This window comes from Dromiciops gliroides, chromosome 3 (assembly GCF_019393635.1).
Source record: "Dromiciops gliroides isolate mDroGli1 chromosome 3, mDroGli1.pri, whole genome shotgun sequence".
Lineage (NCBI taxonomy): Eukaryota > Metazoa > Chordata > Mammalia > Microbiotheria > Microbiotheriidae > Dromiciops > Dromiciops gliroides.
In genome coordinates, this window is record NC_057863.1 from 428,036,355 (window position 1) to 428,051,259 (window position 14,905).

Sequence of the window (14,905 nt, forward strand, 5' to 3'; positions counted from 1 at the left end):
GACAACTCATTGGATAGATTACAATGAGAATTTTTTTTAGTCAAGGGTTGGAGCAAAATAGCTGTTGAAGTCTTCAGACTCAAATTCTGTGATTCTCTGATCTAAAATCATGGTCTTTGATTTAGTGACAGTCGTTTAAAACAATATCACGATGATACTGAGTATGAAAAAATTTAAAGAAAGAAAAATAGACATAAACAAAAGTTCCTACAAAAGTCGTGCCTTTATAGAAAACAGGAACGGTATTTATTTTTAAGTCTAAAGTCAATCAAAATATCCAAGCATTTTATTAATACTAAAAAAGTAATATTTAGCTTTACTATATTTTGTAAAGACCCTTAAGGAGTCAAAGGCTCAAAGTTAGAGGGCCATTAAGACTTTTAAAAATAAATCAAAATCAAAGTTCAAATGAACAGGCTTAATATTGCCCTGTCAACTGCTCTGAAAAATATAATTACTTATACATAATCTAAAACCATTTACATAACTTTAACATAATTGCCTTTTTAAAAAAATGTCTAATTGCTTCACTGATTCTACATCCTTTCAATCAGACTTTCTGGTACATACATGCTACGCTTTATAAAAGCTGAAAATTAGGCATACCTATTTACAAACCACATTAAATTGGACAGTAATGTGTCTCTCTTGATAAATTAGAACTTAAACACCCTTCACAAGATCAAACTAAAGCAGAAGTCAAAGGACCAATTCATGAAAATGAGCTATTTTTAAAAATTCATTTGAAACAGAAGATCAAGTTATTTCAAAATTAGGACTACTGACCTGAAAGTCAGGCAAACAATAAGCATTTATTAAGCCCCTGCTATGTGCCAGGAATTATGCTATGTGCTGGAGACACAAAAAGGGGGAAAAACAGTTCCTGCCCTCAGGAAGTTCACAATCTAACAGGCAAGACAAGAAGAAAACTATATATAAACTAAATAGGAAATCATTAAAGAATGAAAGGCACTAGAATTGAGGGGTTGGGAAAGGCTTCCTATACAAGATGGAATTTAGATAGAACTTAAACGAAGCCAATAGGCAGAGATGAAGACGGAAAGCCTTCCAGGCATGAAGTAAACAAAGAAAATATACCAAAGCTGAGAGATGGAATATTAAAAGAGAAAAGTTTAAAAGCTGGCTAGTCTAATTAATCAATTTATTAAACCACATAATTAGAAGTCAACACCCTCTCCATAATAACAGATCAGGGAAAAATGAAGTGATCAAAATGGATTAAGCTGCCTTAAGAAATCTGCTAACTGGGGGGCAGCTAGGTGGCGCAGTGGATAGAGCACCAGCCCTGGAGTCAGGAGGACCTGAGTTCAAATCCGACCTCAGACACTTAACACTTAACTAGCTGTGTGACCCTGGGCAAGTCACTTAACCCCAATTGCCTCACTTTAAAAAAAAAAAAAGAAAAAAAGAAATCAGCTAACTTCTAGACCTTAAGTTAGAAACAACAAAAGCCTATGAGATACATCTTTTATAAGTAATCAACTACTACAAGTACCCCCTAACCTAAGTTTTCTTTTTATAGAACAAAAGTGAGTGAAGCCAAGAGCTTGCTCCATTTGTTCCCTAAAAAGTAAACGGTTTTCCCCAACCCCTACATTACTTTCTTGCCATGAGTTCAGTGACCTCTACCAAAACTAACAGAAGGGTGACAATGTGTTCCCACAATAGCAGCATTCACTTACCATTTTGCCCTAGAAACAAAGGTAGTTCCAGGCTTAGTTCCCAAACCACAAAGCATATTGAATTTGTAATGAAACTGTGGAAAAAGCACAGGATGTAGATAAAATCAGAGGAACTTGGTTCTCTACCATTTACTACATGTGTGAACTTGGAATGATCATTTGACCTCTTGGAGTTTCAGTTTCCTCATGAGGGAATTAAACTAGATTACCTCTGAGGTACCTTTCAGCTCTAAGTTTACTATCCTATTATTCTGTGTTTGCACTAAGCTTTCAAAGAGCTTTCTTCACAAAAGCTTTGGAACATAGATAGTGGTAATATGTATTATCCCAATTTTACAAAAATGAAAAAATTGTGGCTCTATGAGGTGAAATGATTTGTCAAAGGTAAAGCAGAAACTAAGTGTCAGAGCCAAAAATCAACCTCAGATCTAACTTCAAATCAATGCTCCTTCCTTTGTGTAATATACTATAACTCCACTTAAAGTCTTTTCCTGGGCACAGTGGATAAAGCACCAGTCCTGGATTCTGGAGGACCTGTATTCAAAGCCAGCCTCAGACACTTGACACTCTCTAGCTGTGTAACCCTGAGCAAGTCACTTAACCCTCACTGCCCCACCCAAAAAGAGTGTGTGTGTGTGTGTGTGTGTGTGTGTGTGTGTGTGTGTGTGTAGTCTTTTCCCAGAGTGAAGTAGGATGCCTACTTCCCCCACTATTATTCTACATAGTTTTGGAAATACTAGCAATAAGATGAGAAAGGAATAAAGGCAGGTAAGGAGAAGCTAACATTATCCCTGTTTGCTAATGATAGGAGAGTGCTCTTGGAAAATACTAGGGAATCAGCAAAGAAACTGAGGCAATTGCTTCAGCAAAGTAGTAGGCTACAAAACAAATCATCAAAAATCAACAGTGTTTCTAAATAATAACAACAAAAAACAATAAGCAATAATAGAAATGTTAATTCCTTTGGAAATAACTACAAAATGCATAAGATATCTGGGGACTGACCTCCCAAAGCACACAAAAACCTGTTTGGATTAAATGTATAGAGCACTCCTTAAAGAGATAAAGAACTTCAAGAGATAAACATCTTAGGAATATTCAGTGCTCATTGCTAAGTCATGCCAATATAATAAAAAATGGCAATACTACCAAAAATTAACCTACACTTTTAATTTACATCTTCCTTTTTTTTTTAAGTGAGGCAATTGGGGTTAAGTGACTTGCCCAGGGTCACACAGCTAGTAAGTGTTAAGTGTCTGAGGCCGGATTTGAACTCAGGTCCTCCTGAATCCAGGGTCGGTGCTTTATCCACTGCACCACCTAGCTGCCCCCTAACCTACACTTTTACTGCTCTACCAATCAAATTACCAATGGGATACTTTACAGAGCTTGATAAAATAATAACAAAATTCATTTGGAAAAACAAAAGATCTAGAATATCAAGGGAAATGACGAAGAAGGATGAAGGGGGAACAGCACTTCCAGATGTCAGATGATATTATAAAGCAATAGTCATCAAAACCACCAGGTACTGGTTAAAGAATAAAGAGATCAATCAAACAGATTAGACCAGGCAATATCACAAACAATATAACTAGTCCAAGATATACATAAAAAGAACACACACCAAAACATACCAAACAAGTGGCCATTCAGCCTCTGCTAGAAGATGTCTAATGATGGGGAAACCAAAAGTCATTTCAGCTCGTAACACTCTGGGCCAGTTCTAATTGTTGGGAATTTTTCCTTAAACCAAGCTTGAATTTATCTCTCAGGATCTTCCACCCGTTGTTCCTGGTTCTGCCTTCGGAGGCAGAACAGAATTAAGTCTAAACTACCCCTTCTACATGGCAGACCTTAAAATACTTGGAGACAGCTATCATGTCCTCTCAGTCTTACTCCCCAAGAAAAATATGCCAGTCCCTTTAACCAATCTTCAAATGACAGGGATTTAAGGTCCTTCATCACTCCAACTTATGAATAACCTGCTTAAACTATGGTGCCAAGAACTGAACACAAATACTCTAGATGTGGTCTGACTAGGGCACGGTACATAGGATCTATCATGGCTTTTTTTTTTCTTTTCTAGAAGCCATGTTCCTCTTAAAGCAGGACAAGAAAATTGTATTATCTTTTTTTTTTGACTGCCCTACTATACTGCTAAATTACATTAAGTTTGCAGTTCATTAAAACCTCTAGATTTTTTTTTCAGACATAATCTTGACTCCAGAACACAGCCGATGAAGCATATGTCTCCTCTCCATGAGGGGGTGGAAGACTACAGATGATGAGGCATAGGATGTCAGATGTGGTCAATGTGTCATTTCTGTATTTTGTTATGCTCAGTTGTACTTTTTTACAGGAAGGGTTCTATTAGGGGTAATAAGTATACTTAAAAAAAACACTAATAAAACTTTTTTTTTTTTAAGGCAGATGGGGGGGTGGGGAACAACAGTGATAAGAATTCAGGTTGGCTACTAAAGCAGTACTGAAAGTTAGAAGCAGCAGATACTACAGCAAGAATAGCAGGGATTAAAAGAAAACAAACTGGGGGCAGCTAGGTGGTGCAGTGGATAGAACACCAGCCCTGGATTCAGGAGTACCTGAGTTCAAATGCGGCCTCAGACACTTGACACTTACTAGCTGTGTGACCTTGGGCAAGTCACTTAAACCCCATTGCCCCATCCAAAAAAAAAAAAAAAAAAGGAAAAAAGTAAACAAACTGACATCTAAGAAAAGTGCCTGAGAAGAGACAGAAGAGTTCTATAGGCTAGAAGGCAAATAACCACTTCTTATCCCTCAGTAAACCTTCTAGCTATCTGTGCTACAGGGTTAAATCTCCAAGTTAAACCAAAGGCTTCCTTATCCAGAAAATATCACTTCTCAGCAGTAATAAACTCTACTGTAGCTGAAATAAGATTAACATTCATTTTCAATTTCAGTCATACTATAGAATCATTACTGTGACAAAACGGCCTGCATAAGATAGCAGTGAATATTTCTACTTTCCACACCTTCTAATTAAAATTAATAAATTGAGATTTTCATTTATTTGAGCTAATTTGGGGGAGGTAGACAATCTTATTCCCCTGAATCTATCAGCAATCACATCTACTTCTTAAGATCTGAGTTCCTTAGCTCCTCCAAACCTCTTTCAATTGCCTGCTTATATAACACACTCCCTCCTAGTCTAATATGTATACAGCTTTTCCACAGGCTTGTTCACCTATGCCTGTGTCTTTCCCACATTTGGGGGCAGGGGGGAGTGGGGGGAGGGTCAAGTCTTGCTTGCTGCTGAAGCAGGGGTGGCACCAAGTGGCTGTTTCAGGATCTGTATATTTTCTTTATCACAACTCTTATACTTTCAGAGATAACTAGCTCTGCTAAGAGATCCTGCACAAGTTAATGTACTGGAAAGAATCTCTTAGCATTAGTTTACTTTGCTGACTTTTGATTTTGGACTTCCACACTTGCCTTGAACACCATTAAAAGAAAAAAAATCACTGTCACATCTAATTGGAAATGCACCACTGAGTTGCTTTTTAACCTAACATACTTTCAGAGTGATATGCCAGCTACTTTCAAACATGCTCCTGAGTCTGTCTCAAACCTCAGACCCCTTAACAGGGTTATAGGATCGTAGATTTAGAGGTGGAAGAGACCTTATAGGTCAATGGATCCAACCCCTTGTATTACAGATGAGAAAAGTGAGACAAAGAAAAGAGAAGTGACTTAACAAGGTCATTTGGTTTGTAAGTGCTTGAGGTATAATATGAATCCAGTTCTTCCTGAGTTCCAGTCTGGCCCTATATCACATTTCCTCCTGTTCCAAACCTGTTCTCAACCTACACTATCTGTGCCCACAGCCACAAGCAAATTCGGTGGGTGATACCATCAACAGTGCTGCTACTATTACACAGCTTTTCTTCTTTTCTCTTCAATTTACTTGCCCAATGTAGAGTGACACATTTCATCTTCATCCCATCCAAATCCCAACATGGCCTCATCCTGACCCCAATAAAAGCCTCCCAGTAAAAGCTTCAAGCTCTTCTAGTGTCTTATCCCGTCCACTATCTAGTCAGCCAAAATCTGAGTGTAAGACCTATGATTCCTGCTATATCCCTATATATGTAGGCCCAACAACTGCCATTAACCACCTACTCTCCAACACCCCATAGAAGAAGCATGCAGGCACACTTACCCAGGTCAAGCCTGACCAATCCTCACCCTAGGTACCTCCCAGACTGACAGGATTTAAAACTAAAAGGAACATTACAAAGATCTAAAGATAATCGAGTCCAACCCCATAATTTTATAGATAAGGAAACGAAGGATCAGCAATTTATAATGACATGGCCAAGGCCATATAGGTAATAAAAGAGCCAGAATTTGAACCAAGGATTCCCCCAACTCCAAAACTAAGTCTCTTTCCAATATACCAGGGTATTTTCTATTCTCTTAACATTCTCTGAAATCCTTAATGCTCAGTTCCTTTGGGGTTTAAGACTTTTTGTTAAACCACAAACTTTTTCCAAATTCTTATCCAGTCCCTATCAGTCTATCTCAAAAATCTGAAGATTAGTTGTTAAGATTACTAGATCACCAATCTCCCTGAAGTAAAAAAAAAAAAAAAATGCAAGTTTCAATACACAACCAAAGAGGATATCATTATCTTGCTAAATCATGAAATTTCATGGATTTATAGAATTTTAGAGTTCGAATGGAAATTAGAAATTATCCAGTCTAATCTTATCATTTAATACATGAAGAAACTGAGGCTCAGAGAGGATAAGATGACTTGCCCAAAATAATGAAGCTCATTAGTAATAGAGCAGGGACAAGAATCCATGTCTCCTAATGTAATGTCCTTTCCATTATGTCAAAGCTTCCCCTTATAGCTAGGAAGTCTTCCCAAGAAAAAAGGAAATATATGTGTGTGTGTGTGTGTGTGTGTGTGTGTGTGTGTATATGGATTAATTTCAATTTTAAAAAATTCAAGTCAAATACTGGTTTCATCACACATACAAACATGGGACAAAGGAAAATTACCTTAAAAGGCCCATATTCTTTTGCACTAAGCAAAAAAATAAAAAATAAAATAACACTGATTTGTAAGATATGACCAAAGTCTGGAATGTAAGAGAAAGTCTGCTAGCATCACTATTCTTTAATTCAAGGAACAGAATCGACCTTTCATTGTAAGGAAGATATTTACCTGTTCCTGGGGAAGCTGGCATAACTCCAACCAAGGGACTCTGCATTACTGAAATGTTGGTCTGCATTAAAAGAGAAGTAGGTAAGTTAAGGGACAAAGTTTTTTTCATAATCTAAAAGAAGTTCTGAATACTTCACTTCAGAAAGGTGGTATTTATATTACAAGCCTATATAAAGAGAACTCAGAATATTCTAACCTAGTATTTCCCTCCAAGAGACAATCAGAAGGCACAGTAAATGGCAAGCATTGAACATTATAAATATTAAATTGACTATACTGAAAGGAAAAACCTGATTACCAATGTAAGAGTCCTTTCAGTCACAGGTCTGTATGTAGTATAACCACCAGTTAATTAAAGCAAAGGTCAAAAATTAGCATCAAATTAAATAAGACAACACTATAAATATCTACAGTAGTTTTAACCTAACCTTTTCAAATACGTAGATACTAAAAAAACAGAAATGGAAAATATCAACCTTATCACCATTTCCTATAAAAGTTTAACATATCTAAAACAGTGACTAGTAAACAAATATAAAACAGTGACAGTAATGAGGCCAAAAGAGCCCAGAAATTGCCTTGGCCAGCAAACACTTTGTCTTGACAAGCAAAAGGATAGTTGAAAAGTTGGGTAATATGGGCTTATGACAAACTCATTTGTAAAACAGGCCAGAGGAAGATGGTAGAAGGCTATAAGCATTATCACCTCTTAAAATAACAAAAATTAAAAATAAGCACTGCCCCAGAAAAGTTGGCCCATCTGAGTCACATCATCCCAAGGGCATTCAAATATGAAACTGACAGGAGGACAATAAATAAACAAGAAAATCCAACAAATTTGTCAGAATTGCTATAACTATTCTCAACAAACCAATACATCCTATTCTTAGCACCTAAATCCTTAAAGCCAGAAATCAAACTGGCACAAGGACTGGCAAGTACGCCCCAAAGAAATACACAAATTTGAAAATACTTCAGTTCTCTCAAAGGGGGGGGAAGGATGGAAAAAAAAACCTGCGAAAAATTGCAATTAAGATAATAATAACAACTAGCCCACACACCTACTTTTTTATCTTTAGAAAATATTTATGAAAATTATTTCTCCTTAGTAAACTGATTACTGAAGCGTTTACAAAATAACAAATTCATAAAAATGGCTCTGTGGCACACCTAATAATGAACTGGTCTCAGATGGATATATTCTGGAGGAATAATAACAATCCATTCGTTCATTCATCCATCCATTCAACAAGCATTTATTTTTTTAATCATTAAAGTATTTATTATTTTCCAGTTAAATGTAAAGATAGTTTTCAACATTTGTTTCATAAGATTTTTAGTTCCAAATTTTTCTCCCACCTTCCCTTCTCTCCCTGCTCCCCAATACCGAAAGCAATCTGATATAGGTTATATATGTACAAATCACATTAAACACATTTCTGCATTAGTCATGTTGTGAAAGAAGAATCAGAAAAGGGAAAAACCTTAAAAAAGAAAAACAACAACAACAACAACTACAACAAAAGTGGAAAACGAATGGTTCTATCTGCATTCAGATTTTTTCAAGATATGTAGAGCATTTTCCATCACGAGTCCCTTGGAACTGTCTTGGATCACTGTATTGCTAAGAAGAGCTAAATCTAGCACAGTTGATCATCTTACAATGTTGCTATTGCTGTGTACAATGTTCTCCTGGTTCTGCTCATAAATTCTCCTCTCCATAGATAGATCTGAGAGGTAAACTATTCCTTCCTCTCCTAATTTACTTATGGTATCACCCTTTATGTCTAAATCATGTACCCATTTTGATCTTATTTTGGTGGTATAAAATGTTGGTCTATGCCTAGCTTCCACCATACTATCCTCCAGTTTTCCCAGCAGTTTTTGTCAAATATTGAGTTCTTATTCCAGAAGCTGGAATCTTTGGATTTATCAAACAGTAGATTACTATAGTCATTTACTACTGTTCAATAAGTATTTATTAAGCACCTACTATGCCAAGATACAAAGACAAAAAAATTAAACAGCCCCTACCCACAGAACACTAACACTGTATTATTAGAGGGAAACAAAAACACAGACATGTGAATACAAAATAGTTTTTCAAGTAAGTATCCTAGGGGCAGCTAGGTGGTGCAGTGGATAAAACACCATTCCGGAGGGCCTGAGTTAAAATCCCGCCTCAGACACTTGACACCTACTAGCTGTGTGACCCTGGGCAAGTCACTTAACCCTCATTGCCCTGCAAAAACAAACAAACAAACAAAAAAACCACAAGCAAGTAAGTATCCTGATTTCAAATATCAGCGCTCCATCCACTAATTAAGAGAAAACTCAAAGATTCATAAAAATAGACACAAGTAGATAGTAGTAAAACTCCCCTTGAAAGACCCAGTTCCTACCTGGTTGACTAAAAGTCCAAGTACTATAACCCTTAGTTAGTTAATACAAAGATATGATGAATTGATAATACTGAAACTAAATTTTATCTAGTCAAGAAACTAGACCCAGGAAACTCTGCAAAGTCTATATGTAATTCACAAACCAAAATTTGGCAAAACACAATCCCCATGAATAGAGTTCAACTCTGTAAATTAGAATAGTAGTCCTGGAAGAAGATAGTGCATTTCTCTGATTATTACTGATATGGAGCATCTTGTCATTTGGTTGTTGATAAATCATACTTCTTCCTCTAAATATTACCTGTTGGCCAATTATCTACTGGGGAATGATTCTTAAAGGACAAAATGATCTCTGAGATGCCTTCCAGTTTTTAGATTCTGGGCTTCTTTCATTGGGCCTCTTGCTTTATGATCTCGCTTGTATAGCTATCTAACTTGTCTATATAGAAAAGAAACAAACATTTGTGAGGTCAGAATGAAAAAGAGATAGGCTCAAACAAAGAACAATTAGATAAATTGATACAATGATATACAGAGACACACACACAAGCCATAGGAAAGTAAGAACAATGAGATATATATTCTACATTAGTATTAATGAATTAATATTCTACATAAATATTAATGAAATATAACACATTATGCAGAACTGAAAAGTATATTATTTCTAAATTATTTTTAGGTTTTCACACCATAGTTTTGTGCCCTTGTACATTCTTTCTTACTTATCATTTGATTTTTTTGTGTTCAAGCAGAAGTAACACAATATTTGTGCTCTTAACAGATCAAACATCTTGAATCTTAGATATCCCTAAATTCAAAACTGATACCATCATGATCAGAAAGATTTAGTACATTGTCCTATGAGGTCGCCTGCTGGGGAAGACTTGGGCAAAGAAATAAGGTTAACTCCAGGCCCACAGCTTCAAATGTTCTTGACTAGTAAATACTAAGAATTACAATATATCATAGCCTCTCTTTGGCTCCTTTGAATTTCCCTATGAAAAGATAACCAGTGGTTTCTCCTTTCTTCAGTTGGTTGAGGCTTCATCCACTAAAGAAGTAGCTAGGAGCAGCTAAATGGCGCAGTGGATAGAGCACCAACCCTGGAGTCAGGAGGACCTGAGTTCAAATCCGGCCTCAGACACTTAACACTCACTAGCTGTTTGACCTAGGGCAAGTCACTTAACCCCAATTGCCTCACTAAAAAAAAAAACAAAAAACAAATAAAGAAGTAGCTAGTAGGTCTCTCTTTGAAAACAGAAGGAAGCCTGTGTTTCTTGATCAAAATGATCCAAGCTGAATTCTTTACAGAATGCTCCCAAGATGTACTGCCCATTTCTGCATCTGGATAATCTCTCTGGGTTTTCCTTTAGGCATTAGAGATAACTGGAACATAACTGAAGTAGGCCTAGTAAAAGAAGCCCAGAATCTAAAAACTGGAAGATTTCAGAGATTACCTTGTCATAGAAGAATCATTCCCCAGTAGATAATTGTCCAATAGGTAATTTTTAGAAGAAGAAATATGAGTTATCAACAACCAAATGACAAGATGCTCCATATCACTAATAATTAGAGAAATGCAATTAAATTTCAAGGTTTCCTCTCACATTCAGTAGATTGGCAATGATGACCAAAAAAAAGGAAAATGACAATTGTTTCAAAGAATGTAGAAGGATATACACACTAATTCATCATTAATGTAGCTGTGAATTGGTCTAGCCATTCTAGAAATCAATCTGGAACTAACTCACAAGATGTCACTAAGCTGTGCAAAATCTTTTTGCCTAGCAATACTACTAGACCTATGCTCCAAAGAGATCACAGAAAGAAGAAAAGGACCCATATATACAAAAATATTCATAGTAGTTCTTTTTATTGTCACAAAGAACTGGAAACTAAAAAGGTATATATAAACTTGGGAATGGCTGAACCATGATATATGAATATAATGGGATGCTACTGTTACATAAGAAATTATGGAAGGGATGGTTTCATAGAAACCTAGGAAAACTTGTGTGTACTGATGCAGTGTGAAATAAGCAGAAGAAAAAAAAATAATTTATATAACAGCATTAGAAAGATAAACTATAAAAGACTTAATAAATATTTATTAAGCACCTACTATATGCCAGGCATTCTGCTAAGCACTAAGAACTGTGATCAATAAAAAGATAAACCACAATTCTAGGGAACTGACTATGATCCTTATACTCACTTCCTGACAGACAGGACAGACTGAAGATTGCAGAATAAGAGATATTTTTGGACAATGACAATACTGGAATTTGTTTAACTATGAATATTTGTTCTAAGGGTTTTGGTTTTTCTTTTTTCCCTCTTCAGGGAAAGGGGGAAAAAGGGAGATAAAAAGAATGTTTATTGATTTTTTAAAATTAATGTGTTCTATAAAGCATTTAAGATTTATAAAGTGTTGCCAAAATAACCCTATACACTGGGTACTGTATTGGGGGGGGAGGGGAATTGGGGATAAGTGACTTGCCCAGGGTGACACAGTTAGTAAGTGTCAAATGTCTGAGGCTGGATTTGAACTCAGGTCCTCCTGACTCCAGGGCCAGTGCTCTATCCACTGTTCCATCTAGCTGCCCCTGTGTACTGTATCATTACCCTCACTTTAAAGATGAGAAAACTGAGGCTCATAAAGGTTAAATGACTTGCTCAGCATCCCACAGAAGAAATCTCTCCTGAGTCAAAGTCCAGCATCCTTTACACAATACCATGGTGACAGTCTTCAAGTACTTTATCTTTCTTGTAATCACAGAATATTCTGTGATTCAATATTCTTGAGAATACAGTATTGTAGTTTCTGAAGTAGCATAATACAATGAAAAGAACACTGACTCACAGGATCCAGATGGATTCAAATCCTATCTTTGATGTTTCCTGTTGTGAAACCTTGGGCAAATCATGACTTACCTTCCCTGGGCCTCAGTACTCTCTTTTTCAAAATGAAGGTGTTTGACTTGATGGCCTCAGTACTCTCTTCCAATTTTAGATCTATGATCCAATGATGTATATAACTATCACCTCCCCTAAGGAGAGTAAGTCAAGTCAACAAGCAGTTGTTAAGGGCTTACTGGGTATATGCCAAGCATTGTGCTAATCACTGGGGATAAAAGGAAAAGCAAAAGTAGTCTCTGCCCTCAAGGAGCTCACAATCTACGAGGGAGAAACAGCATGCAAAGTCTGGACAAAATTAATACACAGGAAAAACTGGAGACAATCTCAGAGTAAAGGCACTAGCATTAAGGAGGACCAGGAAAGGCTTTCTGCAAAAGTGGAACTTCAAAGAAGTTAGGAGAGAAAGATGAGGAAAACATAACAGCTATGGGATACAGCCAGTGAAAATACTCAGGAGGATAGAATGCCTTGTCCTGTTTGAAGGGAAAAAAGGTCACTACAGTGGAGGAGAGTAAGCAGTGGGAAGCAAAGTATAGAAAGACCAGAAAGAGAGAAAGGGTCAGGTTATGAAGGACTTTAAAAGCCAAACAGAGGATCACATATTTAACAGTATAAAAGAGTCACTGGAATTGAATGAATAGGGCAGTAACATGGTCAGATTTGTGCTTGAGGAAGATCACTTTGATATCTTAAGTAGAGAATGGACTAGAGTGGAAAGAGACTTGAGGCAGGGAGATCAACCAGCAGACTATTATAATGATCTAAGTGTGGAGTGATGAGGACTAACATCAGGGTGGTGGCAAATATAAGAAGAGAAAAGGGGGTAAATGAGAGATCTTATGAAGACAGAATCAACAGGATTTGGCAACTGATTGGATGGGAGCGGGTTAGAAAGTTGAAAGGAAATGAGGAAGACGTCTGAGTTGGTTGCTTGGGTGACCAGACCCTCAAGAGTAATATGGAAGTTAGGAAGAGGAAAAGCTTTATAGGGGAAAGATAACGAATTCAGTTTTGGACATCTGGAGTTTAAAATGTCTACAAGGACAATCTAGTTCTAGATAATCCAAGCAGCAGTTAGAGATGCAAGACTGGAGGTCAAGTGAGAGCTTAGAGCTAGACAAATCGATCTGAGAATCTTCTGCAAAAAATGATAATTAAACCTGTGGGAGTAAATATAAGCACCTTGAGAGAAGGGACTATTTTGTACTCTTTGTATTTTCTCCAGGACCTGAACACAATGTTTTCCATATAGGAGGTAAGGAAATATGACTATCATATTAGAAACAATTTAAGTGGTATAGCATACAACAGTATCCTATTTCTATACTGGGTAGATTATCATTAGAAAAAAAAATTCATTTGTATTTATTGAGTACCTAATAGGTCTAGCACTGCTCCCCTTAAGTAAAATAAAAAAATAAAAGTTATTTTAAAAGTTTTTCAATATTCATATACAAATACATATGCCCTTCAAATATCTCTTAATTGTATTAAGAATTTTTTAGCTATTATATTCATGTTTCGGAACCATTACAATCAATTCTTAACAGCATTAATGACCCAACATTATTACTCACCTGTCTTCTTGAAGATAAAGGAGTTGATCCAAGTCCTGGACTGGAAATTTCATCATAGATACTTCTAACTGGTGGAGCACCACTTTTATCTTTATGAGATGGCACAACTGGTTGAGGTGGAGATCCACCTAACAATAAATTCAAAAAAGGGAAGATGTGATAGGAATTGTCAAGTACACGTATCCTTTCCAAATTGCAACTTTCCCCATTGAGGTTTCAATATAACATGGGTTGTCATAAGAAAATACTATAAATGGGATTTTGGGGGGAAGTTTTAAGCAGTATTTTTATTTTTATTTATTTAACATTGACCTACATATAGCCTGTGACCAAATACTTAGCCCAAATTTTACAATTAGGTACTGTAAACACACCATAAAAGAAAAAGAAAAAATTCAGACTTCATCTATAGCACGAAGAGAGGGCCAAATAATTTTACGCATTTTCCAGTTCACACAAGCACCACATCCCTAACCCCTACAATGTGGATGGGATAACTATATACTATTATCAATCACTTCAAAAAAAACCTTAGGGTTTTTTTTTAATGCCCACTAATAAAAAGTATAAATGTTTATCTCTGCAAATTAAAACTGTACCAGGCCTGTAAGAAAATTTGTCAGCTCACAAATGTTAAGACAACTCTTTTGCAAATATCAAATTTTACTACCCCAAAGAGGGAAACACAGAACTTATTTTCTTTAAAGGATTTGTTTGTCATGCTACATTTAAATGGAAAGTGCTATACCTAAAGCTGCAAACTCTGCATAAATGTCTTCCCCATAAGTTGTAGAATGGCTCATTTTGTGAACACCCTATATGTGAGAATGTGAGATTAACTCACTGGTTAGAAAAAGAATGCACATCAGCAGATGTTCAAATTATATTTATTTTGACTTGATATTTCCCTTCTCAGATATTAAACCAAGACATTTAAATTGACATTCAATTGATGTTAAATATATGCACATTTTTAATGAGCGGTTTGTTCAATTACAGTAGTTTGTGTTTGCCATAATTCAGCATTCAGTTTTATCTGCACAACCAGTAAATCTTGGAATTTACAATTAAAACTACACTTTTTTT

The 14,905-nt window shown here is 36.2% G+C and overlaps 1 protein-coding gene across 1 annotated transcript in view; it reads right to left on the minus strand.

Moving 5' to 3' along the window:
- Window positions 1-14,905, minus strand: part of NUP35 (nucleoporin 35) — a 46,088-nt gene that overhangs the window by 18,217 nt on the left and 12,966 nt on the right. Inside the window, exons 3-4 of the mRNA XM_043998594.1 lie at window positions 13,820-13,947; window positions 6,919-6,979 (exon numbers count right to left, since the gene is read on the minus strand). Coding sequence (XP_043854529.1) covers window positions 6,919-6,979; window positions 13,820-13,947 — 189 coding nt within the window. The remainder of the gene's footprint in view (window positions 1-6,918; window positions 6,980-13,819; window positions 13,948-14,905) is intronic.